The sequence below is a fragment of the Colobus angolensis genome, unplaced genomic scaffold (genome assembly GCF_000951035.1).
Source record: "Colobus angolensis palliatus isolate OR3802 unplaced genomic scaffold, Cang.pa_1.0 Scaffold164, whole genome shotgun sequence".
Lineage (NCBI taxonomy): Eukaryota > Metazoa > Chordata > Mammalia > Primates > Cercopithecidae > Colobus > Colobus angolensis.
Window position 1 is genome coordinate 1,737,058 of NW_012114755.1, and position 26,771 is coordinate 1,763,828.

General features: G+C 42.7%; 1 protein-coding gene and 1 pseudogene across 2 annotated transcripts; both read right to left on the bottom strand.

Annotated features, from left to right (window-relative positions):
• Nucleotides 1-11,138: 11,138 nt before the first annotated feature.
• Nucleotides 11,139-16,646, bottom strand: LOC105508579 (serum amyloid A-4 protein). Its single transcript, XM_011937451.1, has 4 exons — nt 16,458-16,646; nt 15,528-15,622; nt 12,184-12,322; nt 11,139-11,447 (listed from the first exon to the last, which is right to left on the bottom strand). Exons 2-4 carry the CDS (start codon nt 15,616-15,618, stop codon nt 11,285-11,287), a joined length of 393 nt encoding a protein of 130 aa, XP_011792841.1. The 5' UTR covers nt 15,619-15,622; nt 16,458-16,646; the 3' UTR covers nt 11,139-11,284.
• Nucleotides 16,647-23,077: 6,431 nt separating this feature from the next.
• Nucleotides 23,078-26,152, bottom strand: LOC105508581 (annotated as a pseudogene). Its single transcript, XR_001001296.1, has 3 exons — nt 26,062-26,152; nt 24,053-24,191; nt 23,078-23,649 (listed from the first exon to the last, which is right to left on the bottom strand). The product of XR_001001296.1 is annotated as an amyloid protein A-like (transcript).
• Between the last annotated feature and the right edge of the window lie 619 nt (nt 26,153-26,771).

Below are 26,771 nucleotides of genomic sequence, written 5' to 3' on the forward strand. Positions count from 1 at the left end.
GTGTGTCTGTGTGGTGTATGTGTGTGATGTGTGTGTGTGTTGTGTGTATGTGTGTTGTGTATGTGTGGTGTATGTGTGTTGTGTGTGTGTTGTATGTGTGTTGTGTATGTGTGGTGTATGTGTGTGGTATATGTGTGGTGTGTATGTGTGTTGTGCATGGTGTGTGTGTCTGTGTGATGTGTGTGTGTTGTGTGTTGTGTGTGGTGTGTGTTGTGTGTGGTGTGTGGTGTGTGTGTCTGTGTGGTGTATGTGTGTGGTGTGTATGTGTGTTGTGTGTGTGGTGTGTATATGTGGTGTGTTTGTGTACAGAATTGGTTTCAGCAACCAACCACTTCCTCATTCCCATTGCACCCTCTAGTCCATATAAGGAGAGAGAGAGAGAGAAAGAAAGAGAGAGAGAGAGGACTATAAACTCTAAACTATATTATAAATAAAATATTTGTTATTTGTTCTTATCTGAACACTGGAATCCCAATCAGGACAGGAACAGTGTAGTTGGGTTTTTCACTATGGATATTCAGTACCTAGGAAGATGCCCGTGACACAGTTCAGCTGAATGAGTCTTAGTTAAGCGGACATGTTCACTGATGGAAACTTGAAAAATACAAAATAAGTATAAGGATAAAAATAAAAAGCAATACTAATTTCATCAGCCAAGATTGGGGAGGAGTGAGGAGAACCACTGTAGAAACTTCATACTTGGTCTCTAATCTATTTCCTAAGTGTATATAGATGTATGAATACATAAACACCAAATGATACAATATCTATCATTTTGCAGCCTGCGTTTTCATCTGGCAATTTAACATAAGCATGTTTTCATGTCATGCCCTTAGCTACCACAGAGTCAATGACAAAGCTGAAATTCAAATCTGGTCTGACAGGATTAAGTGTTGGGATTATTAACCAAATGCTATACAGTTGCAATCTAAACTTGGCAGCAGTATAGCATATATACAAATACATGTACAACATAATGTAATTCAATGATCTTAAATACTTACTAGCTTGATAATAACTCTTCCAGTGAAACATCAGCTCCATGAGAGCACTAGTCTTCTCTGCCTTATTCTCTACTGTATTCCCAGGGTCTAGAAGAGTTCCTGCCAATACTAGGAGTTCATTAAATACATGTTAAATAAATAAATAAATAAATGGACAGATGAATTTTGCAAGCATCTTTACCAGAAAGGTAAATAGATTGAGGACTTTGTGTTAAAGAGAAGTATGACACTATTTGGAGAGTACTAAGTCCAACACCGCACAGGAGTAAACAAAGATCACAGTGCATTGCACACTCACCCCAGGTCAGATCCTGCAGGAACAAGGCACATGGAGCCCAGCCTGGAGTTACCATAAATTCCCTCAAGACTTTGACAAGACTCTATAAATAATGAATTTGTGGGTAAATAAAGCACACTGTTCTCTGAGAATGGACCTGGATTTTTCCCACAATTAGAGATTTGAAAAAGTGAACCTAGTAAGTTAGAGGATTGCAAGAGGGCTGCTTTTGACCCAAGTTTGGAAAACAAGTTGTTGAGTAATTTTTTTTTCCCTCTGACCACAGCTGAGACCAAAGAGGCTCCAAGTACCCCACGTTGTAGAGAGAGCATCCAAGAAGTAAGGCCAGATCTCATAAGCCCCCAAGGCTTATGAAGAGGTAGCGGTGTAGGCCTTCAGCAACCAACCACCTCCTCATCCCTATTGCACCCTCTGGTCCATATAAGGAGAAGACTGAGGAAAAGAATGAGAGAGAGAGCAGGGTTGTCAGTCCCTGGGGAGTACAGTGTTTGTGGAGACTGGTGATTTCTCCATACAGATTTGGGGTTCATAGAGGAAAATAAGAATGCTGTGTAGAAGCTCTTTAGTTTAATTAGGTCCCACCTGTCAATTTCTGTTTTTGTTGCAATTGTCTTTGGGGACTCAGCCAAAAATTCTTTGCAAAGGCCAATGTCAAGAAGGGTATTTCCTAGGTTTTCTTCTAGGAATTTTATTGTGTGAGTCTTACATTTAAATCTTTACTCCACCTTTTTTATTTTTCTTTTTTCTTTTTTTTTTTTGAGACAGAGTCTCACTCCATCGTCCAGGCTGGAGTGCAGTGGCTCAATCTCGGCTCACTGCAACCTCCGCCTCCCACGTACAAGCGATTCATCTGCCTCAGCCTCCTGAGTAGCTGGGACTACAGGCATGCACCACCACACCTGGTTACCTTTTTGTATTTTCAGTGGAAATGGATTTGGCCACGTTGCCCAGGCTGAACTCCTGAGCTCAAGCAATCTGCCTGCCTCCTAAAGTGCTGGGATTACAGGCATGAGCCACCATGCCTGACGTCTTTAATTCATCTTAAGTTAATTTTTGTATATGGTGAAAAGTAAGGGTCTAGTTTCAATCTTCCACATATGGCTAGCCAGTTATTCCAGCACCATTTATTGAATAGGGAGTCTTTTCCCCATTGCTTATTAATGTCAGCCTTGTTGATGATCACATGGTTATAGGTGTGCAGCTTTATTTTTGAGTTTTCTAATCTCCTCCATTGCTTTATGTGTCTGTTTTTGTACCAGTACCATGCTGTTTTGGTTACTGTAACCTTACAGTATAGTTTGAAGTTGGGTAATGTGATGCCTGCAGCTTTTGTTCTTTTTGCCTAGGAATGTTTTAGCTATTTTGGCTCTTTTTTTCTTCCATATGAATTTTAGAATAGTTTCTTCTAATTCTATGAAGATTGGCATTGGTAGTTTGATAGGAATACCATTGAATCTGTACATTGCTTTGGGCAGTATGGCCATACTAACAATATTGATTCTTCTAATCCATGAACATGGAATGCTTTTCCATTTATTTGTGTCATCTCTCATTTCTTTCAGTAGTGCTTTGTAGTTCTCCTTGCAGAGATTGTTCACCTCCTTGGTTAGCTGTATTCCCAGGTATTTCATTTTCTTTGAAACTATCAACAAAGTAAACAGACAATATACAGAATGGGAGAAAATATTCACAGGTTATGTATCCAATAAAGATCTAATATCCATAACTTATAAATAACTTAAACAAATCAACAAGCAAAAACCAAATAGGCAAAGGACATGAACAGATATTTCTCAAAAAAAAGACATACAAGTGGCCAACAAACATATCAAAAAAAAGTTCCACATCACAAATCATCAGAGAAATGAAAATTAAAACAACAATGAGATACCATCTCACACCAGCCAGAGGCAATTATTAAAAAGTCAGGCCAGGCATGATGGCTCATGCCTATAATCCTAGCACTTTGAGAAGCCAAGGCTGACAGATCACTTGAGCCCAGGAGTTCAAGACCACCCTGGGCAACATAGCAAAATCCCATCTCTGGAAAAAAAATACAAAAAAGTAGCAAAGTGCAGTGGCATATGCTTATAGTCCCAGCTACTCAGGAGGCTAAGGTGGGAGGATCACCTGAGCCTGGGAGTTTGAGGCTGCAGTGAGCATCACTGCTTGGATGGCAGAGTGAGACCCTGTCTCAGTAAAAATAAACAAATACATAAAATAAAATAAAAATAAGTCAAAAAGCAACAGATGCTGATGAGGCTGCAGAGAAAAGGGGACATTTATACACTGTTGGTGGAGATGTAAATTAGTTCAGCCACTGTGGAAAGCAGTTTGGAGATTTCTCAAAGAACTCAAAACACAGCTGCCATTAGACCCAACAATCCCATTGCTAAGTGTATACCCAAAGGAAAATAGATCATTATACCAAAAACATATATGTACTCATATGTTCATTGTCACACTATTCACAATAGTAAAGACATGGAATCAACTTAGGTGCCCATGAGTGGTGGGCTGGATAAAGAAAATGTGGAACATACATGCTACGGAATACTACACAGCCATAAAAAAGAATGAAATAATGTCCCTTGCAGCAACAAGGATGCAGCTGGAAGCCATAATCCTAAGTGAATTAACACAAGAACTGAAAACCAAATACCACATGTTCTCATGTATATGTGGGAGCTAAACACTGAGCACACATGGATATAAACATGGGAACAATAGATACTGCAGACTTCTAGGAGGAGAATGGAGGGGAGTGTGAGTTGAAAAACTACCTGTTAGGTATTATGCTCACTACTTGGGTTCAATATATGTATGTAGACCAACCTGTACATGTACCCACTGTCTCTAAAATAAAAAGTTGAATTTTTAAAACATTAAAAATGAATACATACAAAGAAAAGAAAAATACCTTCCCAGCTGGGTGCATACTGAGCTGCAAAAACTGCCAGCTCATTCTGGTGCCCCCATCAAAGCAGAGGGGAGTGTGGTGAGTTCCTGAGAGAGCTCACCATGTATGAACATTCTGGTGTCTGCTTCTTATCTGGGGATTTCTGAAGGATGGAGTAGCCCAGACCAGCAGAGCCTGAAGAGGTAGTGGTGGAATATGCCTAAAAAGAAGATGGGGTGACTTCTTACCCAACTCTGATCTCTGCACCCCTGGGTAGGAAGAGAAGAGATCCTCAGTCATTCTGGTGGATCTATTAAGAAAACCACTGAGGTTAAGGAAAAGGCAGTGGCTCGGCCAGGTAAGGTAAACCTTACCCAGATAGTGGGCTTGGAACAAGGACCACTTTCAGGACCAGTCGTAGATACAGCTGCTCTTCTCTGGGGAGTTCCACCCCCATATCTGAGGGGGCTGGATTTCACATCAGGAACAACCCTGACCACCAACTCGGTGGAGAGCTCCACATCAGTAGAGAATATATATCAGTATCAGTTAGAAGCACATCAAACCAGGGTGAGGCCAAAATGATTACCCCCTCCTTTACATCTCTCCCCTTTCCCAATCCTGAGGCTGAGAAGTGTGATAGAAAGGCATCTCAGAATTGGACTATCCCCACCCTTCTCTAAAGTGTTGGTGCCAGAGGAGCAGAGAAAGAGTTCTCTAAACCCTCACCCCTCCCAGCACTCCCACTACAATCTAGCCGACAATGGTGGAGCAGGATGTTTTAAAACAGACATGATGTTGGAGCTTGAAACAGGACTGTAGTGACCTTTAATAACCTAAATACTCTATAATGACTTAACTGTTAAGGATAGAGAAAAGAGTTTATAAGACCACAGATGAAAGCAGCATTTAGGAAAACTAAGCCACTTGGAGTTAAAAGCCCCTTAAACTGAGACTCCTCTATAAACTCGTTACATTTGGATAATATATATCATTTGTAGAACGACATTGGTTTTTCTAATTTTTTAATGTATTTCAATCGGTTTTGAGGGAATGGATGGTGTTTGGTTACATGAGAAAGTTCTTTACTGGTGATTTCTGAGATTTGGTGCACCCATCACCTGAGCAGTGTACATGGTACCCAATGTGTAGTTTTTTATTCCTCACCCCCCTCCCACCCTTTCCCCTGAGTTTCCAAAGTCCATTGTATCATTCTTATGCTTTCACATCCTCAAAGCTTAGCCCCCACTTATGAGTGAGAACATACGATGTTCGGTTTTCCACTCCTGAGTTATTTCACTTAGAATAATGGTCTCCAATCCCATCCAGGTTACTGTGAATGCCATTACTCGCAGAACGGCATTGTTTTTAATCTGTATATAATAACAGCTAGCTTTAGGTTGTAAGCTCCACACCTTTCCATGCCCTTCCACCTGCCCTTCTGGTCACACTAAAACATCTAGAACCTTCTCAGTAATGACTCTGAGACCTGGGAGAGACTAGGGTGATAGCATCACATCACTATTACACTCCATGAGGCAAATCTGGACCATCCTCCCAGATCTGTCAACCTGTGAAGAGTATTTCTTCGCCATTTCATTCACTTATTTCAACACCTGTTTATTGAGCAGCTACTATTTGCCAGGAGCTATAATAGGTGCTGTGTATACAACGATAACATGCAATAAAACAGACATGATTTTTGCCTTCATTTCTCACATACTTGCCCTACAGACAGACAAGTAAATGGGCAAAACAGTGTAATGTGATGAATCTTGGGAGCGGTAGTGTACAACAAAAGCAAGTTTATATGATTTGGCTCTGTGTCCCCAGACAAATCTCATGTTGAATTGTAATATTTAACGTTGAGAGAGGGACCTGGTGGGAGGTGATTGGATCATGAGGATGGATTTCCCCCATGCTGTTCTCATAATAGTGAGTGACTTCAATGGCTTAAAACTGTACTTCCCCCCGTCTCCACCCCTCACCCCGCCTCCACGTGAAGAAGGTGCTTGCTTCCCCTTCACCTTCCACCATGATTGTAAGTTTCCTGAGGCCTGTTAGCCATGCTTCCTGTACAGCCTGCAGAACTAGGAGTCAATTAAAACTCTTTTCTTCATAAATTACCCAGTCTCAGGTAGTTCTTCATAGCAGTGTGAAAACTGACTAATACACAAATACAACTGGACTCCCTCGGATCCCTTGTCTTCCATCTCAAATCTTCTACCTTCCCTGACCCCATCCTTCTCCCCTTCCTTTCTCAGAGCAAGAGCTATTTCTACTCTTTTGGGGTTAACTCATCACCTGCAGATTTGATCCCATCTCCTCTTGCTTCCACTTGACTTTGGTGCGGCCATTATTCCCACTCCCTTTGTCTCCCTTTTATCTTCATTAGCACCTTCCTATTCCCTAAAACTAAACTGACTTACTTTGAAAATAAAATTTTTCCTTTATTAGTAAATTAATAAATTAATTCAACCACTCATTCATTCATTCATTCAATAAGCATTCGTTGAAGTCCCATTATATGTCAGGCACTTTGGTTGGTACTGGATATTTAGGGGTGTACAAGACAAAAGTAGTCACTCCTCTGACCTATTTTATAATCTAGGGAGACAGATGGACCAAAAGAAAATCCTAGCAAACAAGAATAAGCCAAGATATCAATAAAACAATCCCACATATTAAAAACTGATTAAGAAGTAAAGAATATCCATAGTAGATCAGCCAGGGAAGGCTTCTCACAGAAGAGGGATTTCAAGAGAGACAGACTCACAAGGTGAGAAAGAGCGAGTCATGTGGGCAGCAAGGAGAAGAGGGTCTAGGGCAGATGGAATGTCATGTGCAAAGGCACTGTGGCAAATAAGAGGCTGGCTTGTTGGTGGGACTGAGAGAAGGCCAGTGTGGGGAGCTTGGGAAGGTATGGCATGTAATGATGCTGGGGGGTGGCCAGGGGCAGATCACACAAGCGCTTTGTAAGCCAAGATAAGGATTTGGATTTCACCTAAGTGAGATAGGAACCCTCTAAAGGATTTTAAGCAGAGGAAAGATATGATAAGATTGACTTACAAATGGGGTTATTTCCAGATAACTCATCCTAAATTCAAAATATTATAGGTCAAAAATGCATCTAATACACTCAACCTACCAAACAGCATAGCTTAGCCTCACCTACCTTAAACATGCTTAGAACACTTATATTCACCTACAATTGGGCAAAATCGTCTGGCAACACAGTACACTACAGAGTATCAGTTTTTCATCCTCATGATCTTGAGGATGAATGGGAGCTGCAGCTCACTGCCACTGACCAGCATTGCAGGAGAGTGTCATACGGCATATCACTAGCTGGGGAAGAGATCAAAATCCAAAATTCGAAGTACAGTTTCTACTGAATGCAATAATTGTCCTGTTTTGCCCAGGACAGTTCTGGTCTACTCCTATTATCCTGGTACAATTACCAATAATGCCCCTTTTCATTCTTGAAAGTGACTTGGTTTAGATGATAAATTATATGATCACCTGAAGGAGAGGGGCAAAGTATGAAAATGGGGAAACTAGGCTGGGCGCAGTGGCTCACGGCTGTAATCCCAGCACTTTGGGAGGCCAAGGCAGTGGATCATGAGGTCAGGAGATCAAGAGCATGCTAGCCAACATGGTGAAACCCCATCTCTACTAAAAATACAAAAATGAGCTGGGTGTGGTGGCAGGTGCCTGTAGTCCCAGCTACTTGGGAGGCTGAGGCACGAGAATCGCTTGAACCCAGGAGGCGGAGGTTGCAGTGAGCCAAGACTGTGCCACTGCACTCCAGCCTGGCAACAGAGCGAGACTTCATCTCAAAAAAAAAGAAAGAAAGATAGAAAGAAAAGAAAAGAAAATGAGGAGACTAGTTAGATGGCTACCACAGTACCCCAATGAGAAATGATGTAGCCAGGAGCGTGAAGGTGTAAATGAGAGGAAGTCAATGGATTACAGACGAACTTTGGAAGTAGAATCACAGGACTGGCCAGCGGATTGGATGTGGGACTAAAGTGAAGGGAAGCACCAACACATTCCCCTATCTGGTGTGAGGAACAGAGAGAATAGCCGTGTCATTAACTGAAATGGAGAAGCCTGGAGTGTGAAGAGTTCTGATGGGAAAACTCAAGTTCATTTTGGGACACGTTAAGTTTGAGATATCTGGAAGCCAGCTATGTAGATATGTCAAGTAGCCAGTTGGATGTACAAGCATGGAGCTCAGAAATGAGGTTTGCAGGTGGAGGTATAATTTTAAAATCCATCCACATATAAGTACTATTTAGACTTGTGAAAGAGAGCATAGAGAAATAAAGAATGGGGGCCCAGAGCCAAGTCTGAAGAACACAGAGTTTGGGGAGATAAAAAAGGCCTAGCTAAGGAAATAAAGGAGAATTGAGGTAGAGGATGATATTATGCTACTTAGAGCTGATGAAGGAAAGAGTAGTATTATGAAGCCAAGAGACCAAATATATCAGGAAGGAAGGGGAGGGCAACAGCACTGAATGTTGCTCACAGGGCTACTGAAATGAGAAGAGAGAGATGTTCATTGTTTTTGGCAGCATGGAGGTCAGTGGTGACAAAGTTATTTTGCTGAAGTTGTGGGGACACACACCAGGCTGGAATGGTTAGCATATGATCAGAAGTGAAGAATGGTGTGTAGATGGCCAATACTTTCAAAAAGTTTGACCTATTAAGAAGAAGACAATGTGCAAGAGTGAAGAGTAATGTGGGTTGAAGTATAGGTTTTCAATGTGATAATCTAATTCAGAAAGCAACTACTGAGTGCCTGGACCCTGCTAGGCATTATGCATGCAATGATGAACAAGATATGGTGCCTGTTCTCCAACAAGTCAGGCATTTCCCCAAGCATAAGGGCTCGCCTGGCCATTTAAACCAAGTGCTGGAGATCCAAGAAGAAGAAAGGGGTCTCCACTGCTGAACCTCTTGGCCCTGTTCAGTGTATCACAGGTTCTGGAGTCAGATAAACCAGCCTGCAGTCCTGGCTCTGCAACTGTAACATGTGTGACCTTGGAGAAGGTCTTAAACACATACCTCTCTAAACCTCAGTTTATCCAGCTGAGAACATCAAAGCCCTCTCTGCAGCTTAAATCAGATATTTAAAGTATAGGGCACAGTCTTGCAACTGCAATTTAAAAAGGCAGCTATTCTAGTTACTATTTGCTGACTTCCCATACCCCAGCAAAATTTGGACTGCCACCAGTGTGTACTTCTGTTGAGGCTCTTACTAAACTGTGTTGTCTATCTACATATCTCACTTCCCCTTTAGGACAGGAAGTAGAATTTTATCTGAACTAAAAGCCAATGAGATGCTGGCCAGGTGCAGTGGCTCAGGCCTGTACTCTCAGAACTTTGGCCGGCTGAGGCCATGAATTCAAGACCAGCCCGGCCAACATGGTGAAACCCCATCTCTACTAAAAACACAAAAGCCAGGTGTGGCGGCCCATGCCTGTAATCCCAGCTGCTCGGGAGGGTGAGGTGAGAGAATCACTTGAACCCAGGAGGCAGAGCTTGCAGTGAGCTGAGATCGCACCATTGCACCCCAGCCTGCTTGACAAGAGATTCTGTCTCAAAAAAAAGAAAAGAAAAGAAAAGAAAAACCCCAATGAGAATAAAGATAAGGAAAACCAACAGGAGAGTCATTCCTCAGGTAAAATGAGCAGGACAAATTAAAAATTGAATCAGAGGAAGCACAGGTGTTGATAAGAGATAAACCAGAGTCGGCCAGGCAGAGGGGCTCAGGCCTGTAATCCTAGCACTATGGGAGGCCAAGGCAGCGGATCACATGAGGCCGGGAGTTCGACACCAGCCTGGCCAACATGGCAAAACCTGGTCTCTACTAAAAATACAAAAATTAGCCGGGCATGGTGGTGCGCACCTGTGGCCCCAGCTGCTCTGGAGGCTGAGGTGTGATAATTGCTTAAACCCAGGAGGCGGAGTTTGCAGTGAGCTGAGATCATGCCACTGCACTCCAGCCTAGGCAAGAGAGAAAGACTCTGTCTCAAAAAAAATAAAATAAAATAAATAAATAAATAAATAAACCAGAGTCCAAAAGAGCAGTTTCTAGGATAGAACTCCTAGGATTAGGCTTCTCTAAGCAAGGTACCTTCTTTTTATTGAGACATGGTCTCACTCTGTCATACAGGCTGGAGTACAATGGAGTGATCATAGCTCACTGCAGCCTTGACCTCCTGGGCTCAAGTAGTACTCTAGCCTCAGTCTCCCAAGTAGCTGGGAATACAGGCACATGCCACCATGCCTGGCTAATTTTTTTTTGGTTTTTAATAAAGATGAGGTTTCACTGTGTTGCCTAGGCTGGTCTTGAACTCCTGGGCTCAAGCAATCCTCCTGCCTCAGCCTCCCAAAGTGCTGGGATTACAGGCGTGAACCACCGCACTCAGCCCACAATGCACCTTCTCGATATGGAAAGAGGTCACTGGGGGACAAGGCCTAGAGGGAGAGAGTGGACAGGATGCAATGAATTGGGCAGTATAAAGTCTGTATACAGAGACGACTGGCAACTGCAACAAAATAACCTGTGAGGCCCCGAAGAAGAAGTGGGGATTTGGGGGTAGAAGTCCCATCTGACTTACAAAGGAGACTGATAGAAGGCTGCCCAGGGCTGTGCCAGAGCCATAACTCCAGCCACTCAGAAGCCTAGGATGATGGTCAGTGCTTTACCTGCTTAGGCTTACTCAGGAGGGGAAGCTGGGGCTGAAAATGACCAGAGAAGCTTGGCTTGGGTCATGTGAGGAGTCTGCATAGTTATAGGCCAGCTGGGAGTCCTTGGGCCCCCCAGTCACAGGCTCATCTACCACGGTGCTGTTTATCTTCCATATGGCCTCGGATGACCATTCTTCCCACAAAGTCTGCCTCAATGTTCCCAGTTTCCATCAACAAATTCAATTTGACAAACATTTATTGAACACCTCTAGGTGCCCTATACCAGTTCCTGGGGACACAAAGCTCAGTGAACCTGTGTCCGTGTCTGGGGGGAGAAGTGTGTGGCTCACAGCCCAGTCCCCTGAGAGCAGAGGAGCAGGAAGCTCAGTAGTTCTTAGGCATGCTGTCAGGTCTGAAGCGATCAGGGTCTTTGCCACTCCGGCCCCATTCCTCAGCCTTCTCATTGGACTTCGAGTCCTCCAATACAGTGCTGCTGTTTCCATACAAATAATAGTCTAAAAATCCCTGAAGATAGACCCTGGTACTGCTGCAACCCAAAGAAAGGAGACAGGAGATTAATCTCTTGACTCACCTGAGACAGCTCCACCTGCTAACTCCCTCCTCTTCTCCCACCCAAGGAACGATTGAGAGGAGGCTGGAAAACTCACGGAAAGGGGAAGAAAGCTATCAATCTTCTTGGGCAAAGGCCTAAGTCCGCTGGTACTTTCTGCACTCTGCAACAGAGTGCTTTCCCTTTATTATTATTATTATTTATTTATTTATTTTGGAGACAGGGTCTCATTCTGTTGCCCAGGCTGGAGTGCAGTGGCTCGATCATGGGTCACTGCAGCCTCGACTTCCTGGGTTCAAGGGATCTCCCACTTCAGCCTCCTGAGTAGCTGGGACTACAGGTGCATGCTACCATGCCTGGCTAATTTCTTTTATTTTCTGTAGAGATAAGGGTCTTGCTATGTTGCCCAGGCTGCTCTTAAATCCCTGGGCCCAAAAGATCCTCCCACCTTGTCCTCCCAAAGACTTGGAACTACAGGTGTGAGCCCCTGAACCCGGCCCCTGCAACAGTGTGCTTTCCAGACCTCTCCTCGGTTCTTACTTTCCCTTTGTGGGTGAAAGGAGACATGTCCTCACCAGCCTTGCTCTGGCTCTGCCAGCCACCCAGACCTCAGGAGTATGTGGAGAAGGAGAAAGAGCCACAGGTTCTCCTGACTCTCAAGACAGATAGGCACTGCTCGCCTGTCACTGGAGTCCCCAGGAATCTGTGTTACCTGATCAGTTTAGCAGCCCAGACACCCCCAGGTCCTCTTTGGGCAGCATCATAGTTTCCCTGAGCATAGAAATATCTGTTTGAATTTTGGTGTCTGGATGTCAACACATTCCAATAGGCTTTGCCCAAGTCCCCAACCCCTGGAAAGAAAAAAAAAAAAAGACAAAAATGAACCTAGTGCCATACTGCAGAAATGTAGAAATGATCATTTTCCACTGATTTCCAGATTTTGACCCTTGACAAAATAATCCTTTGAAATCATACATATAGATAAACATTACTTCCTGTGAACAGCTTTCCTGAGTAACTGTAAGGAAGGTGCTTTTCCATGGATTACATTGAATTGAATTGGTTGGCAGCCGTCATGCCCTGGGCTACATCTTACATGGGTCTGTGTGTGCTGTGTACAAAGAGGGAACGCTCATGTGAGGAATGTCACAATGGAGAATAGTACTACAGATGTAAGATCCAGGGACATTACAAGGGACATGGAGGGGGCTGCACATCTACCATAGCCCATAAGAAAAATACATCCTTACCAGCTGAGTGAGGACAACTAGGACTTGAATAAATTTGACTGTTATGGGCATAAATGGCACAGGAAAGCCGAAGGAATGGGCAGTACATGATGAGGTGGAATAACCTGAGAGAGCTTCATAGGACCTGGATAATCAGACTTATCATGAAGGGCATGAATGTAAATGTTTAACTCTCTGCCCCGACAATTAAGTTTCAGTTTCCACATTCTTCAATTGGGGGAAATCATACCTACCTCCCTGGTAGACTAAATGAGAAGATAAAATGAGGTAACATACATAAAATGCCTAGCCTATTGGAATACTTGATGCAAGTTGGATTCCTGTTCCTATTAGTGAAGGGCAGTGGTGACAATAAGATACCACTATACACCCAACAGAATGACAAAAATTTTTTAAACTGACAATATAAACTGTGGGCAAAAATGTGGAACAACGGGAACTCTCATAATTGTTTTGGATTTTGTTTTTGTTTTGTTCAGTCAGTATCTCCCTTTGTGACCCAGGCTGGAGTGCAGTGGTGTGATCATGGCTTTCTGCAGGCTCGACCTCCTGGGCTCAAGTGATCCCCCCATCTCAGCCTCCTGAGTAGCTGGGACTACAGGCACCTGATAACACACCCAGTTAATTTTTTTTTTCTTTGGTAGAGATGGGGGTCTCACTTTGTTGCTGAGGCTGGTCTCAAACTCCTGGCCTCAAGTGATCCTCCTGCCTTAGCCTCCCAAAGTGCTGGGATTACAAGTGTGAGCCATCATGCCCAGCTCTCATAATTGTTCATGGAAGTGTAAATTGGTACAATTTTGGGAAACTGCTGGTATCTACAAAAGTTAAATTGACATGACTCTACCTTATGACTCTACACTTCCATTCCTAAGTGTATACCCACAACAGAAATGAGGGCTTATGTAAACCAAAGTACATGTACACCAATGTTTATTGCAGGTTTATCCATAATAGCCCAAAACTTTAAAAAGCCTAATTATCCAATAACATAGGATAGATAAATAAATTGTGATATCAGTATACAATGGAATACTATGCAGCAATGAAAAAGAACAAAACATTAATACACATGACAAACGTTGTCATGTGTATTAATATGTCATAATGTTGAGTTAAACAAAGCCAGATACAAAAGACATATTCTGTACAATTTCTTTTATTCAAAGATCAAAGACAGGGACACTAATCAATGATAGAGGTAAGAATAGGAGTTACCTTTCGTGAGGGTTGTTAACTGGAAGAGGGCACGAGAGACCCTTCCGAGGTGCGTGAAATGTTTGACATCTTGATCTGATGGTGTAATATGGATGTTTGTATGTGTAAAAAGCTCATCAAGCTATACAGTGTACTATATGTAAGTTATATATCATTTTAAAGTTTTTTAAAAGATTAGTGGAAAAATAGATGTTTGAAACAGGTCTAAGCCAGGAAGAGCTATAGAAATTGTCTATCAGTGCCTGTGTTGTTCAATCAATAAATATTTTTGAGTTCTGCCGTGGTTTACGTGTTACCGAGTTCTTTAAACCAACTCACTTGGAAAAAAGAAAAGCTGTGATAAATAGTTTTAATTGTTACTTATGTACTGTGTTCTAAGCGATATTTCTCACTAACTTCATGTATTATTTTGTGTCTGTAATTTTGTCAAATAGTTTATCTCTGGCATGGCATAATGACTGTCCTTTCTCTGATGCATGCTTTATGTTCATTCTATGTTTTCCAGATTGACTAGCAAGAGTTTTCTCCAAGCACCTGACAGATTCTGTCACTGGGTGGCAGAAAAACCCAAGACAGTTGTTCTCATTGGTATTGTGCTGAAAGTAACCTGGGGAGTTTTTCAAATGCTATTCCTAGTCCCAATTCACTTCTAAGATTCTGACTCAGTAACTATGAGAAAGAGGCTCAGGAATGCACTTTTTAAACAAACACACCCAGCCGATTTAAATGCTGGTGAACCATACAACAAATTCTGAAACACAATGACTTAAGGAAAAAGATATTTTATACTATGTGCAGAAAAACTTAGCACATACTACTAAAACTTTTTAAAAACTATTTAGAGAATATCATTTTTAAAAGCACAAAATGCAGAAAAAATGAAAATTTGTAAAATTTCAATTGAAAAATTACAAAAAATTCAACTACAAAATTAATAACAACACATGAAGTTCAAAGTGTTGCAAAACCTGACAACAAAGTTTTCCCATTTTAACAGCTAGTCAGTAAGATTCATTTCCCCTCCAGAATGGCAGAAGTCAGTTTCCCAGCCGTATCTCAGCCCTCCTGTGGCTAATCAGTAGAAATTTGCTCTTTTAATTTATGGGTAGGAGTTAGGGCTTAATTTTCATAAGCTCTGCATCCCAAGCATTGGCTATTTGCTTGGGAACAGGATGGGATTTCTCTGTGCAAGCATTATTATTCCACTCTCTCCTAGGCATGTCTCAATCCTGGAGTACAGTTGTGAACTCAGTATGTTCCCAGAGGTGGATGAGCTAAATAAACATTATGCCCTGAGAAATCTGCCATCTGTAAATTTCCACAGTGGGAGATCACCCCATGGAAGTCTTTATCCTTCTGCACTCTACACCAACAGTACAGGCTAGACCCAAAGCACCTTTAACTCTCGTCTGGAAACCCCGAGGGAGGGTGATAAATTAGACCAGCCTAGAAGAAGAAACAGATACAGAAAACCACACTTCTGCTCTGACCTCGGTGTGGCTTCTCTAAGGAGCACTCATATCCAGTGAGTATGTGGCCCCTGCTCAGAATGAATGCTGGGTATGTGCCCTCCATCCTCCAGAGTTCTTACCTTGGACAGCCTCCTTGAAAAATGAATACCAGTTTTCACTGGTGACTCCCATGACCAAGGAGCAGAAAACAATGCCTGTGAAAAGCCTCATTGTGCTGAAGAGAAAGAAAGAGAGGGGCAGAGAATCGTAAATAAAACACAGATCTATGTTTTGAGGACTGAACTTCTTTCTTTCCTTTTTTTCTTTCTTTCTTTCTCTTTCTTTCTTTCTCCTTCCTTCCTTCCTTCCTTCCTTCCTTCCTTCCTTCCTTTCTTCCTTCCTTCCTTTCTTTCTTTCTTCCCTTTCTTTCTTTTTTTTTTTTTCTGTTGCCCAGGCTAAAGTGCACTGACACGATTAAGGCTCACTGCAGCCCCGACCTTCTGGGCTCAAGTGATCCTCCCACCTCAGCCTCCTGAGTAGCAAGGACTACAAATGTGCACCATCACACTCAGCTAAATTTTTTTTTTTTTTTTTTTTTTTTTGGTAGAGACAAGGTCTCACTATGTTTGGCCCAGGCTAGTCTCGAACTCCTGGCCTCAAACAATCTTCCCACCTCAGCCTCCCAAAGGATTACAGGCATGAGCCACTGCACCAGCCAAAGGACTGAATTTGAAAGACTAATTCCCTGTTTCCATTTGTTTGTATTAGAATCACAACTGCATGAAAGATTGAAATGGGTTTTAAGAAGTATAAACCCTTAATTCTCAGCCCAGATCCCTAGAAAGAATAAGAGAATTCCACCGTGTTATTTGGTCTGTGCTCAATTTGTCGCCCGATAAAGCAGACTAAAGTCAATCAAGACGCATTTCCTGAGTTCCTACTCTCCTCAGCACTGACCTTATAATGAGGTAGAAAACACAGTTTCTCTCCAATTGAAATTTGCCAATTATGTGAGAAAAGGATCTCAAAAGAGTCAAATAAGAGAAATTACTCCTTGGAAGAAACCTCACCTGTGGACCTTTCTCAGTTGAAATTTCAGTAAAAGCAAAGCTGCTGGTACCTTCTGGCCATGGAGCTATAGTTGATTTCTCTGCTGGCTTTGGCATTAATGGGAGAACGGTTTTAAATCCAACAACCTGCCTTGCCAAAGTCCTTTTTGCTCAATTCTTTGGGTATTTTAAAAATTAGCATATTGGGTAATAGTGTCCTTATCCAGAAGCAGTTTTCCAAATTGGGTCATCAAGGTATTTATTTTCTGGCAGTTTTTCCTAATTGCCACTTTTCCCTCTTTTTAGTTTCCTGTATCACAGAAGAGTTGTATTCGCAAAATCCAGTGTGGGAAGACAGAGGTCTTTCTCCACTTTCTTCTCTTTGTGTCTTTCCATTCTTACCTGTTTGGTAGGAGGTCTTCCCAAAAAATTGCACATAGATATTGCGTTGTAGGAAGTGATCAACATTATTAGCAAAGGAGATGTTTGCTTGTCTCTTGTGACTTCTCTCTAAAGAATGTAAGGACAGAACAAGCAAGACTTGACTGTACCAGTGGGAGGAGGTAATGATTCTGGGAGAATACAAGGACACGAATAACACCAGAAGATCAAGGGTGAAGGTCTTCGAGGCATAAAATCTCTTTTTTCATACAAGTATGTATTATTCTGTACTTTCGTTTAAGCTTACTGTTTATTGGAAGTCTTTCCATATCAGGTTTGCTTTTTTTGTTTTTTGTTTTTTTTTTTTTACAGCTACAGAGTATTCCATTGTATGGATGGACCATAATTTATACAATATAAATGGCTGTTTGACAGCTATTAACCTTTTGATATTGCAAATAATGATGAATTTATTAACCTTGGACATATGTCTCTTGCACATGTACAAATATATCTCTAAGATAAATTCCTACATAAGAAACTCCATGATGAAAAAGTATCAGATTTTATAAATTATTTGTTTGTTTGTTTGAGACAGAGTTTCACTCAGTCTCCCAGGCTGGAGTGCAGTGGTGTGGTCTCAGCTCACTGCAACCTCCACCTCCGGGGTTCAAGCGATTTCCCCTGCCTCAGTCTCCTGAGTAGCTAGGATTATAGGCACACGCCACCACACCCAGCTAACTTTTCTATTTTTAATAGACACAGGGTTTCGCCATGTTCGCCAGGCTAGTCTCGACCCACTTACCTCAAGTGATCTGCCCACCTCAGCCTCCCAAAGTGCTGGGATTACACATCATAGAAAATTGGGTATCCATCCCCTCAAGCATTTATCCTTTATGTTACAAACAATCCAATTATACTCCATAGGTTATTTTACAATGTACAACTAAATTATTATTGACTATAGTCCCCCCTGTTGTGCTGTCAAATACTAGGTCTTATTCATACTAAGTATTTTTTTGTACCCATTAACCATCCTCACCTCCCCTCACTTCCCCTTCCCCACTACCCTTCCCAGCCTCTGGTAACCATCCTTCTATTCTCCATCTCCATGAATTCAATTGTTTTGATTTTTAGATCCCACAAATAAATGAGAACATATGATGTTTGTCTTTCTGTTTCTGAATGATTTCACTTAGCATAATGACCTCCAGTTCCATCCATGTTGTTGCAGCTTACCCTTCTTTGAGTTATAAAAGAATTTTCCATGGATTCACCAGATAATGTTAATATTATTATTATTATTATTTTCCTTATTTGTTTATAAATATTTAGCATATTTGGAATTTGTCCTACCATAGTATATACAGTATGTTTTCAACATTATGCTATTTTAGGGGGTCACCCAGTTGTACCAATCCCATTTGTTGAATAGTCCATATTTTACTTACTACGTTAATATACAACCTTTATCATATACAAAATTCTCATATGCACTTGTATCTAATTCTGAGAATTTGGCTCCACTGATCATGTTTTTTCTATATATAAGTCAGTACTACACTGTTGTACTTATTGAGGCTTTATTCAGTGTATTAATTGCCCTCATTACTTTTTTTTCAGAAGTAGTTGGAGTTCATTTTCTATTATTTCTTCTAACTGCTAGTTTTTGTCTGTGGTGTTTTGATTGATGTCTGGGGTGTCCAGGAATCCTGTCATACCACCTCCCATCCTCTCTTATCCCTGCTCCATTTAGTTCTCCAGACCTTCCCCTGCAACCACCTTCACGAGATAGTCAGTGACTCCATGTTGCTTAAGCCAAAGGTGAACTCCTCAACTGCTGGGCAGAATCTGATACTACTAATCAATAGCTCCATCAAGAACTCTGGAACACCATGCTTTCCTAGTTTTCCTCCTTTCCCAACAGCTGCTCCTTCTCAATCTGTTTTGCTGTATCCAGCTTCTCCTCCAAACTTCTTAGAGAATGGAGACACCTACACTGAACCTTCAGACCTGTCTTCAGTCTCCATCCACATGCTGAGGGAGCTCATCCATGCCTCTTAGCATAGGTTCCAAAGGCCATGGTCTTGTTAGTGGTGGTTGTTTACACTGAATCTTCATTGCCTGGATCAATGCCTGGGTTATGTAGGAATGAAGAAAAAAAGCTTCTTCCTTCACTCTCCGGAGTTCAGCTGAAAATAAACTGACAAAGGTAGATTAATAGGAGAAAAAGTCATATACATTTATTTTAACATGCATGGGGAAAAATCACAGGAGAATGATTTCCCAAATGCCAATGGGGTACAGGTGATTATATGCCATTCTTCATAGGGGAGGAGAAGATGGGGAATGTAGAAGATGGGGAATTTTTTTGAAGTCATGAATGATTGTTAGGAAGAATGAGTGGACCTGAGGGATAGAAATTAACTTGTAAATGGTTCTCTTGAAATTTGAATGAGCCCAAGAAGCAGGTGTCATCTTTTGAAGAAGTCCATCCAGTCGTGGTTGAATTCCTCAGTCATCTTCTCTGACACAATGAGATTTCATGGAGCAGGTGGAAGGCAGTTGTTTTCTCTTTGATGGGATGCAGCCATAAGGCAGATAAGAGAATAGCCTCTTCCAGCATATGCTTATACACTGTTCATGGGAATGTCAATTAGTATAGCCTCTGTGGAAAGCAGTATGGAGATTTCCCAGAGAACTAAAGACAGAGCTACCATTTGACCCAGCAATCCCATTACTGAGTACCTACCCAAAGGTATAAAAAATACACCTGAATGCATGTATTTATCACAATACTATTATTCACAGTAGCAAATATATGGAATTAATGTGTCTATCAATGGATGATGGGGGTGTGTGTGTATGTGTATATACACATATATACACCATAGAATACTATTCAGCCATTAAAAAGAATGAAATCATGCCTTTTGCTGCAACATAGATAGAACTAGCGGCCATTACCTTAAGTGAAATAACCCAGAAAGTCAAATATCACATTTTCTCATTTATAAATGGGAGCTAAATAATGTGTATACATGGACATAGAGAGTGGAATAATAGACACTAGAGACTCAGAAAGATGGAGGGTGGAAGAGGGTGGAGGGTTGAGAAATTACCTAACAGGTACAGTAAACACTATTCGGGTGATGGTTACACTAAGAACCCAGATTTCACCACTACGCAATCTATCAGTGTAGCAAATCTGTACTTGTACCCCCTAAATCTATAAATAAATAAATATATAAATAAACAAATAAATATTTTAAATAACAATAAACACTGAATGAACACATGGAAGCACATTTCTGAATGTCTGAAATAATTCTTAATTCAATGACATGTTTAAAAATAACAAGCAGCTCAATTAGCGTGTAGCATGAGGCACATGAGTTAAAGTCATAGGAGATAAGATTGAAAAGATTCAGTACCCAATTAGTCAGGGTTCTTGAGAGACACAAGACAAATGATTTATTTGTGTATGTATGTATGTATGTATGTATTGTAAGGAATTGGCTCACAAGATCATGAGGGATGAGAAGTCCCACAATCTGCCATCTGCAAGCTAGAAACTCAGGAAAGTGTAATTCAGTCTGAGTTCAAAGGCCTGAGAATCAGAGGAACTGATCATGTAAATCCAGTTTGAGGGCAAGAGAAGATGAGAAGAGATGTCCAACTCAAGCAGTGAGGCAGGGGAAAAGGGAGGTAAATCCATCCTTCCTCTATTTTGTTCTATTCAAGCCTTCAACAGATTGGGTGATGCCCAACTGCACTGAGAATAGCAATCTACTTTCTTGGGTCCAATTCAAATGTTAATCTCTTCTGGAAACACCCTCACAGATGACCCCAGAAACAATGTGAATCTGGGCACCCTCAAATTTATATATATACACATACACACACACACACACACACACACACATATATATCAGTGGGTTGGGCTCTGTGACTCATGCCTGTAATCTCAGCACTTTGGGAGGCCAAGGCAGGCAGATTACTTGAGCCCGGGAGTTCAAGACCAGCCTGGGCGACACGGCAAAACCCCGTCTCTACAAAAAATACAAAAATTAGGCAAGTGTCATGGCACACACCTGCAGTCCCCATTATTCAAGAGGCTGAAGTGGAAGGATCTCTTGAGCCCCGAGAGGTCGAGGTTGCAGTGAGCCATGATCCCGCCATGGCACTTCAGCCTGGACAAAAGAGGGAGACCCTGTCTCAAATAACGAAGCAAAACAAAACACAACTATAACATACAGCAATTCAATTTCCCTTTCTCAAACTTTTCTAACAGAGAGAAGCATGTTAATTCTTACTGAGGAAAACCAAGTAATTAATAAAAGGTATTTGGGTGTGTCAGAGCATAGGGATTAGGTGTGACTTTACAAATTATAGATTTCTGGGTAAACAAAGCACTTTTTTCCTTGGATATAAATTTTGATTTAAAACATTTTTAACCTATGGACTATATTGAATTAAATTTTTTTTCAAAGTGTAGATTTCAAGAAGGGGAGTGATTTGGTCCTTTACAGACTGATGAATGAACTTCTGTATCTGAATCTTGCTTCAGTGAATTATTTCTAGTAATAATATGTTGATTGCAAAGTTTTGTATATCTGCAAAGACTTTGAAAGCTTGCTTTATTTGCCTTTGAAAGCCATTCTTTCTCTCATCCTCCTTTTCTCCATCTCCTGCCCTCCAAAATCTACAACTTCAGTACTTGTGACAGAAATCTGATTGTAAGCATTCTAATAATAGCATTACAGTCTCTTTTTACAATTTGGGGTCAATTCAGACCTTACTAGACTGAACACTAATCTCAGCAGTGGATCGAGTATGCTCCCATGAGCCAATCTTCCACCTCTCTCACCTTCATCTTATTTATCTTGCCTTTGCCTTGTTTTGGCATTGACACATCTTTAAGACTCAGACTCAAACCTCCTATACCTCCTATACCTACACTTCCATTAGTGTCTTTTGATGGGAACTGTATGAGAAATTTCTGTTGTAAATAGTTCTACTTTATATCTATACATTTTCTTCCTCCTTGACAAATAAATTTGTCTTTCCTCTGTAAATATAATTTTATAACTAATCTTCTCACGTTAGGAATCCTCCTCAATTCCTTTTTCAGAGAAAAGGGGTATGCCAGTTAACAGTTTCTTTATTTTGAGCTCCACACCCACCCCTTTGCCCTAATTGTGGTGCTGGAGCTGGATCCTGTAAGCATTTCTCCTTTGCCAGTTGGGGATGATCTTAATCTTCACACACAGAGGGTGTTAGAGGGCTAAGCAGGAGACGAAGGCATCTTTTCCTGATCGTGTGTGCTTTGCTTCCTTTCAGCTCCTGTACAGGACACCCAGTGGCACTCGCCCCAGAGATCTGAGCAGCATCCCAAGACCAAGGCAGTTTCCTGACAATTTCTGTGGCACCTCAGTAGGACGTCCATGATGTTCACCAGCAGCCCACTTATCTTAATCAGCTCGGGCTGCTGTAACAAAACAGTACAGCCATGCTGTGAGTTGGAGTTTCAAGACACACACTTTGGCAAGATATAATTCAGTCCAGAGCACTGCCACTTTCACAGCTGGCTTCCCAGGGGGTGTGATAACATCCTCTTTCCTGCCCTCAAGCAGACAGTTTCCCAAATTTGTCGCAGGAACCCTAGCTGCATTCCCAGAGTTAAGTTACACCCTGGGCAGGCTCCTGCCAAGTTTCATTAATATCTCAATGGAGCTCTTGTTTGTTAGTTTTGGCTTGAAGGACCCAGTAAATTATCTGCCATCCAATGTCAGTCTTGTGAGAGGCCCAGTCTCAAATTTATACCTTCTCATATTCTGTACTCTTAGAAGTTAATGCTGCTATCAGTTAATAATTCTTTATATTAAAATTTCCCTTTTCAAATTACTGCCTGGTTTCTGTCTTCCAAAGGGACCCTGACTGATAAAACAGTTCTTCTCTATCTGGCTCTCTCTTCACTGCCACGACTTCCATAATTTTGATCTAGTTAAGGTCCAGAAACTCAGAAAACATTAATAAAAGGAGTCACATTACGTATTTAGACTTGAAATAAGGCAATGAAAATAGAGTGGAAGAGAACTGCATTGGAGGTATTTTTTAGACAGAATGGGTAGAAATTCATTAATGCCTGAATTTGTAGGTGTTGCTGAGAAATGAAAGGAAGATTGGGGTGGCAGTCGCTGAGGCAGGATTTCATGATTCAATTGTCTGTGTCCCCTGCCTCCAGAAACAGAGATCACTGAGGAACGAAGAACTGGGGGACAGAGAAGGTAACAGGAAATAATTGACAGGAGATGAGAAGCCTGGACAAGGAAGGGACTGGAAATAGCAATAATGTATCCACAAGGGTCTGGAAAAAAGGAGGTCTGACTTGTGGAGGGGTTGATGCAGGTGTCTGCACTGTGACTGCTAAGAATGTCTCCTCACATCCAAACACATAGGCCTACCTAGGCTCACCCTTCATGTGGGTGTGCATTGATTTCCCCTTTGTACCAAACAGGCAGTAGGCATCAAAAGAACACACTGTTATAACAAATTCAACCTCTTAAGCATTTATTAGATTCCTATTGTATGCCATATCTCAGCTTCTGTGGACACAGACCTCACTAACTTTGTGTCCCTGCCCTGAGGGCCTCATAGCCAGGTCTCCTGAAAGCAGACTGAAGAGGAAGCTCAGTACTTCTCAGGCAGGCCAGCAGGTCGGAAGTGATTGGGGTCTTTGCCACTCCTGCCCCATTCATTGGCAGCCTGATCAGCCAGCGTGTCCTCCGCACCATGGCCCAGGAATTTCTGGATATCCTCTCTGGCATTGCTGTAGTCCAGGCAAGCAAGAGGGAGACTAATCACCAGGCCAGTGAGCAACAGCCCACCCTCCCAAACTCCCTTGGAACGTGGGTTCCAAGGGAGGGCTCTGAGAGGAGCCCAGAAAGGCCAAGGAAGGAGGGGTGAAAACACTGACCCTGCCTGGACACCGCCCCACTCAGCCAGGCTGGGCAACCCTAGGCTGGATGAACAGCACCCAGAGAGGGAGGGTGAGGAATCACTCGCTCCTACCATCACTCAGACCCTCACACTGAGCACAGAGGCAGAGAGAGAGCAAGAGGAGGAGGGTCTGCAGCCTCTAACTTCTCTACAAGGAGCTTGCCTCCCTCCTGATCGTCCAAGGCAGGCAAGCTCTGCTCACCCAGCCCTGGCATCCCAGGAGCTCCAGTTACCTGATCACTTCTGCGGCCCAGGCACCCCCGGGTCCCCGTTGGGCAGCATCATGGTTCCCCCTAGCATGGAAGTATTTGTCTGAATTTTTGTAATTGGCTTCTTTCATGTCAGAGTAGGCTCTCCACATGTCCCGAGCCCCTGGAAAGGACAGGAAAGGCAGAAGGGACATCAGGAGAACTCATGAAGACTCCAACAACACCTTAGAGGGGAATGAAAGAAGGACAAATCTTCCACTGACTTCAAGCTTTCAACCTGCGATCGTAGCAGCCTTGGATACCGTGGGTTGAGAAGCACATTCCTTTATCCTAGTTGGCTTCTCCAGATCCCCTGGTGAAGAGCCACTGCTATAGAATGAAGCTGCCTATGATAAGATCCAGGAGTGTATAGGAATGAGGTGGTGACATGAAATACTGGTGCTGAGAAAGGTGGCAGACACAGAGCACCTCCGCACTGACTTCTAAAATATATATTCTTGCAAATGGAATACATCTCATTGTGACCTGAGTCCCAGGGACTGCTAGGAGCATAAAAGTCCCTAAACACTTTCTCAGTAGTCTGTACTAATGCTGTGGGTTGCTTGAGGAAGCAATAGAGCAGTGGTGCTCAGCCTTGGCTGCATTTTCTTTTTTTGTTTTTTTAGACGGAGTCTCGCTCTGTCATCCAGGCTGGAGCACACTGGCGCAATCTAACTCACTACAACCTCTGCTTCCCGGGTTCAAGTGATTCTCCTGCTTCAGCCTCCCGAGTAGCTGGGATTACAGGTGCCTGCCACCACACCTGGCTACATTTTACTGTTTTTAGTAGAGACAGGCTTTCACCATGTTGGCCAGGCTGCTCAGAAACTCATGACCCCAAGTGATTCATCCACCTTGGCCTCCCAAAGTGCTGGAATTACAGGCGTGAGCCTTGGCTGCACTCTCTAATCACCCAGAGAGAAACTGAAAGTCCCAATGCCCAGGCCACACCCCAGGCCAGTTTCTGCAGACTCTGTTGGGGAGTTGCAGGCATGGGTAATTCAGATGATGCCAAGGCGTGCCTGAGATTCATAACCATCAAGCTCTAGGAGCTGGTCAGTGATGCATCTACCCGGCAAGAGCTCTGACCTCAAGCACAGCTGGGCTCAAACCTCTGCTCTGCCACCAGCTGACTTGCAGTAAGTCCCTGGGCATCGGTCTCAGCTGCTCTAAGCCTCAGCTTTCTCACCTTCAAAGAGGGGAAGATGCCTGCCTCACAGAGTCATTCTGAAATTCAATGAGAAAATGCTCTGATTCTTGTGGGAGTTTGATGCACGTCAGTTCCCATCTCCTGTCAAGAAGGCTGGAGAAGGAACGGAAATGGAACAAACCAGGAAAGGAGCCTCTGACAGAGTGAGGCTAAAGAGCCCTGTACATTACCCAACTAGGAAATCAGAGGAGGAAGGAGAAACAAGACAAAAGGGTCAGCAGCCTTAGTCATACTCTTACGAGATTTATGCTAAGGGACATTTTATACCAATTGCAGGCCTTATTTTGCATCTTCTACTCAAAACAAACAGCTCAGCTGCTCCTGGAAAGGATGATTGTTCTTTCCCTGAGTAACTGACTCTCTAAGCTGTTGAGCAGCTCCCCAGACACCTGGCACATCCTGCACATTGGGCACCACAACCTAAGGCAGCGGCTCAAACCTTAAGAAAGCACAAAAATACCCCGTGTGCATTGTTACTGGATCTCCCGTCCCTTACGGCTCAGGAGATATGTTTTTGATACACCTTGCAGCGGCTTCTGAAACATGATCCATCCACTGAACACACCAAGAAGCTGCACTACGGGGAAAGAAGAGATTCCCAGCAGCTCTGAAAGACCCGAGATTGGCAATCCAGCAAACCCTAGTTCATGACAGGCCTTAGCAACGCAGACACTAGCAACTCTGTGGTTCAAAAGCAGCCTTCCGAAAGCATCATTTCCCCCATTTGATCAGGTTCAGGATGATGCTTCTCTTCAGAAATCCTGCATACCTTCTGAAGCCTTACCATCATAAGCCTCACCAAGGAAGGAAAATCAGCTTCGGCTGCTGACACCCAGGACCGAGGTGCAGAAAACCAGGCCCATGAGAAGCTTCATGGTGCTGAAATGAAAGAAGAAGTCAGGCAGTCGCCCACAAGAGTGGCACAGCTTTCCTTGGGACTGATATTCCAACGAGAGCCTGGTTATTTCCATTGGATCTTATTAGAATCTTAGTGGCTCATCTAGGAAACCTTGCAGCAGGACCTCACTCAGAGCCAGAAGCCCTTGGTTCTAAACCCATCAGCCCTAAAGCCTGACTGTGTAAGAGGATGCCAACGTGGCATTGATGGAGGAAGGTGGGAGTTACGACCAGACTGTCACTCCCTCAAGTAGCCTATAATTCCCCACAACGCATTTACCGCGTGTTCCCTCTGCCCAGCACAGAACTCAACATGGGATAAACACAAAGTAAGATCACAATTTTTTATTCTTAAAGCTTTTATCACCTGGTATTCCCAGGTGGTCTCCCATCCAAGTACTACCAGGCCGACCCTGCTTACCTCCCTAGATCAGAGGAGATAAGACACCTTCAGAATGGTATGGCTGTAGGCCCCAGGATAACTATTTTTAAAGGAAATGACAATCTTTTTGGGAAAGAGAAAACAGAGTAAGTTTTAAAATCACTCCTTGGCATGCTCCTCACCTGATCTATGCTGGAGCTGAGCTGCGGGTCCCT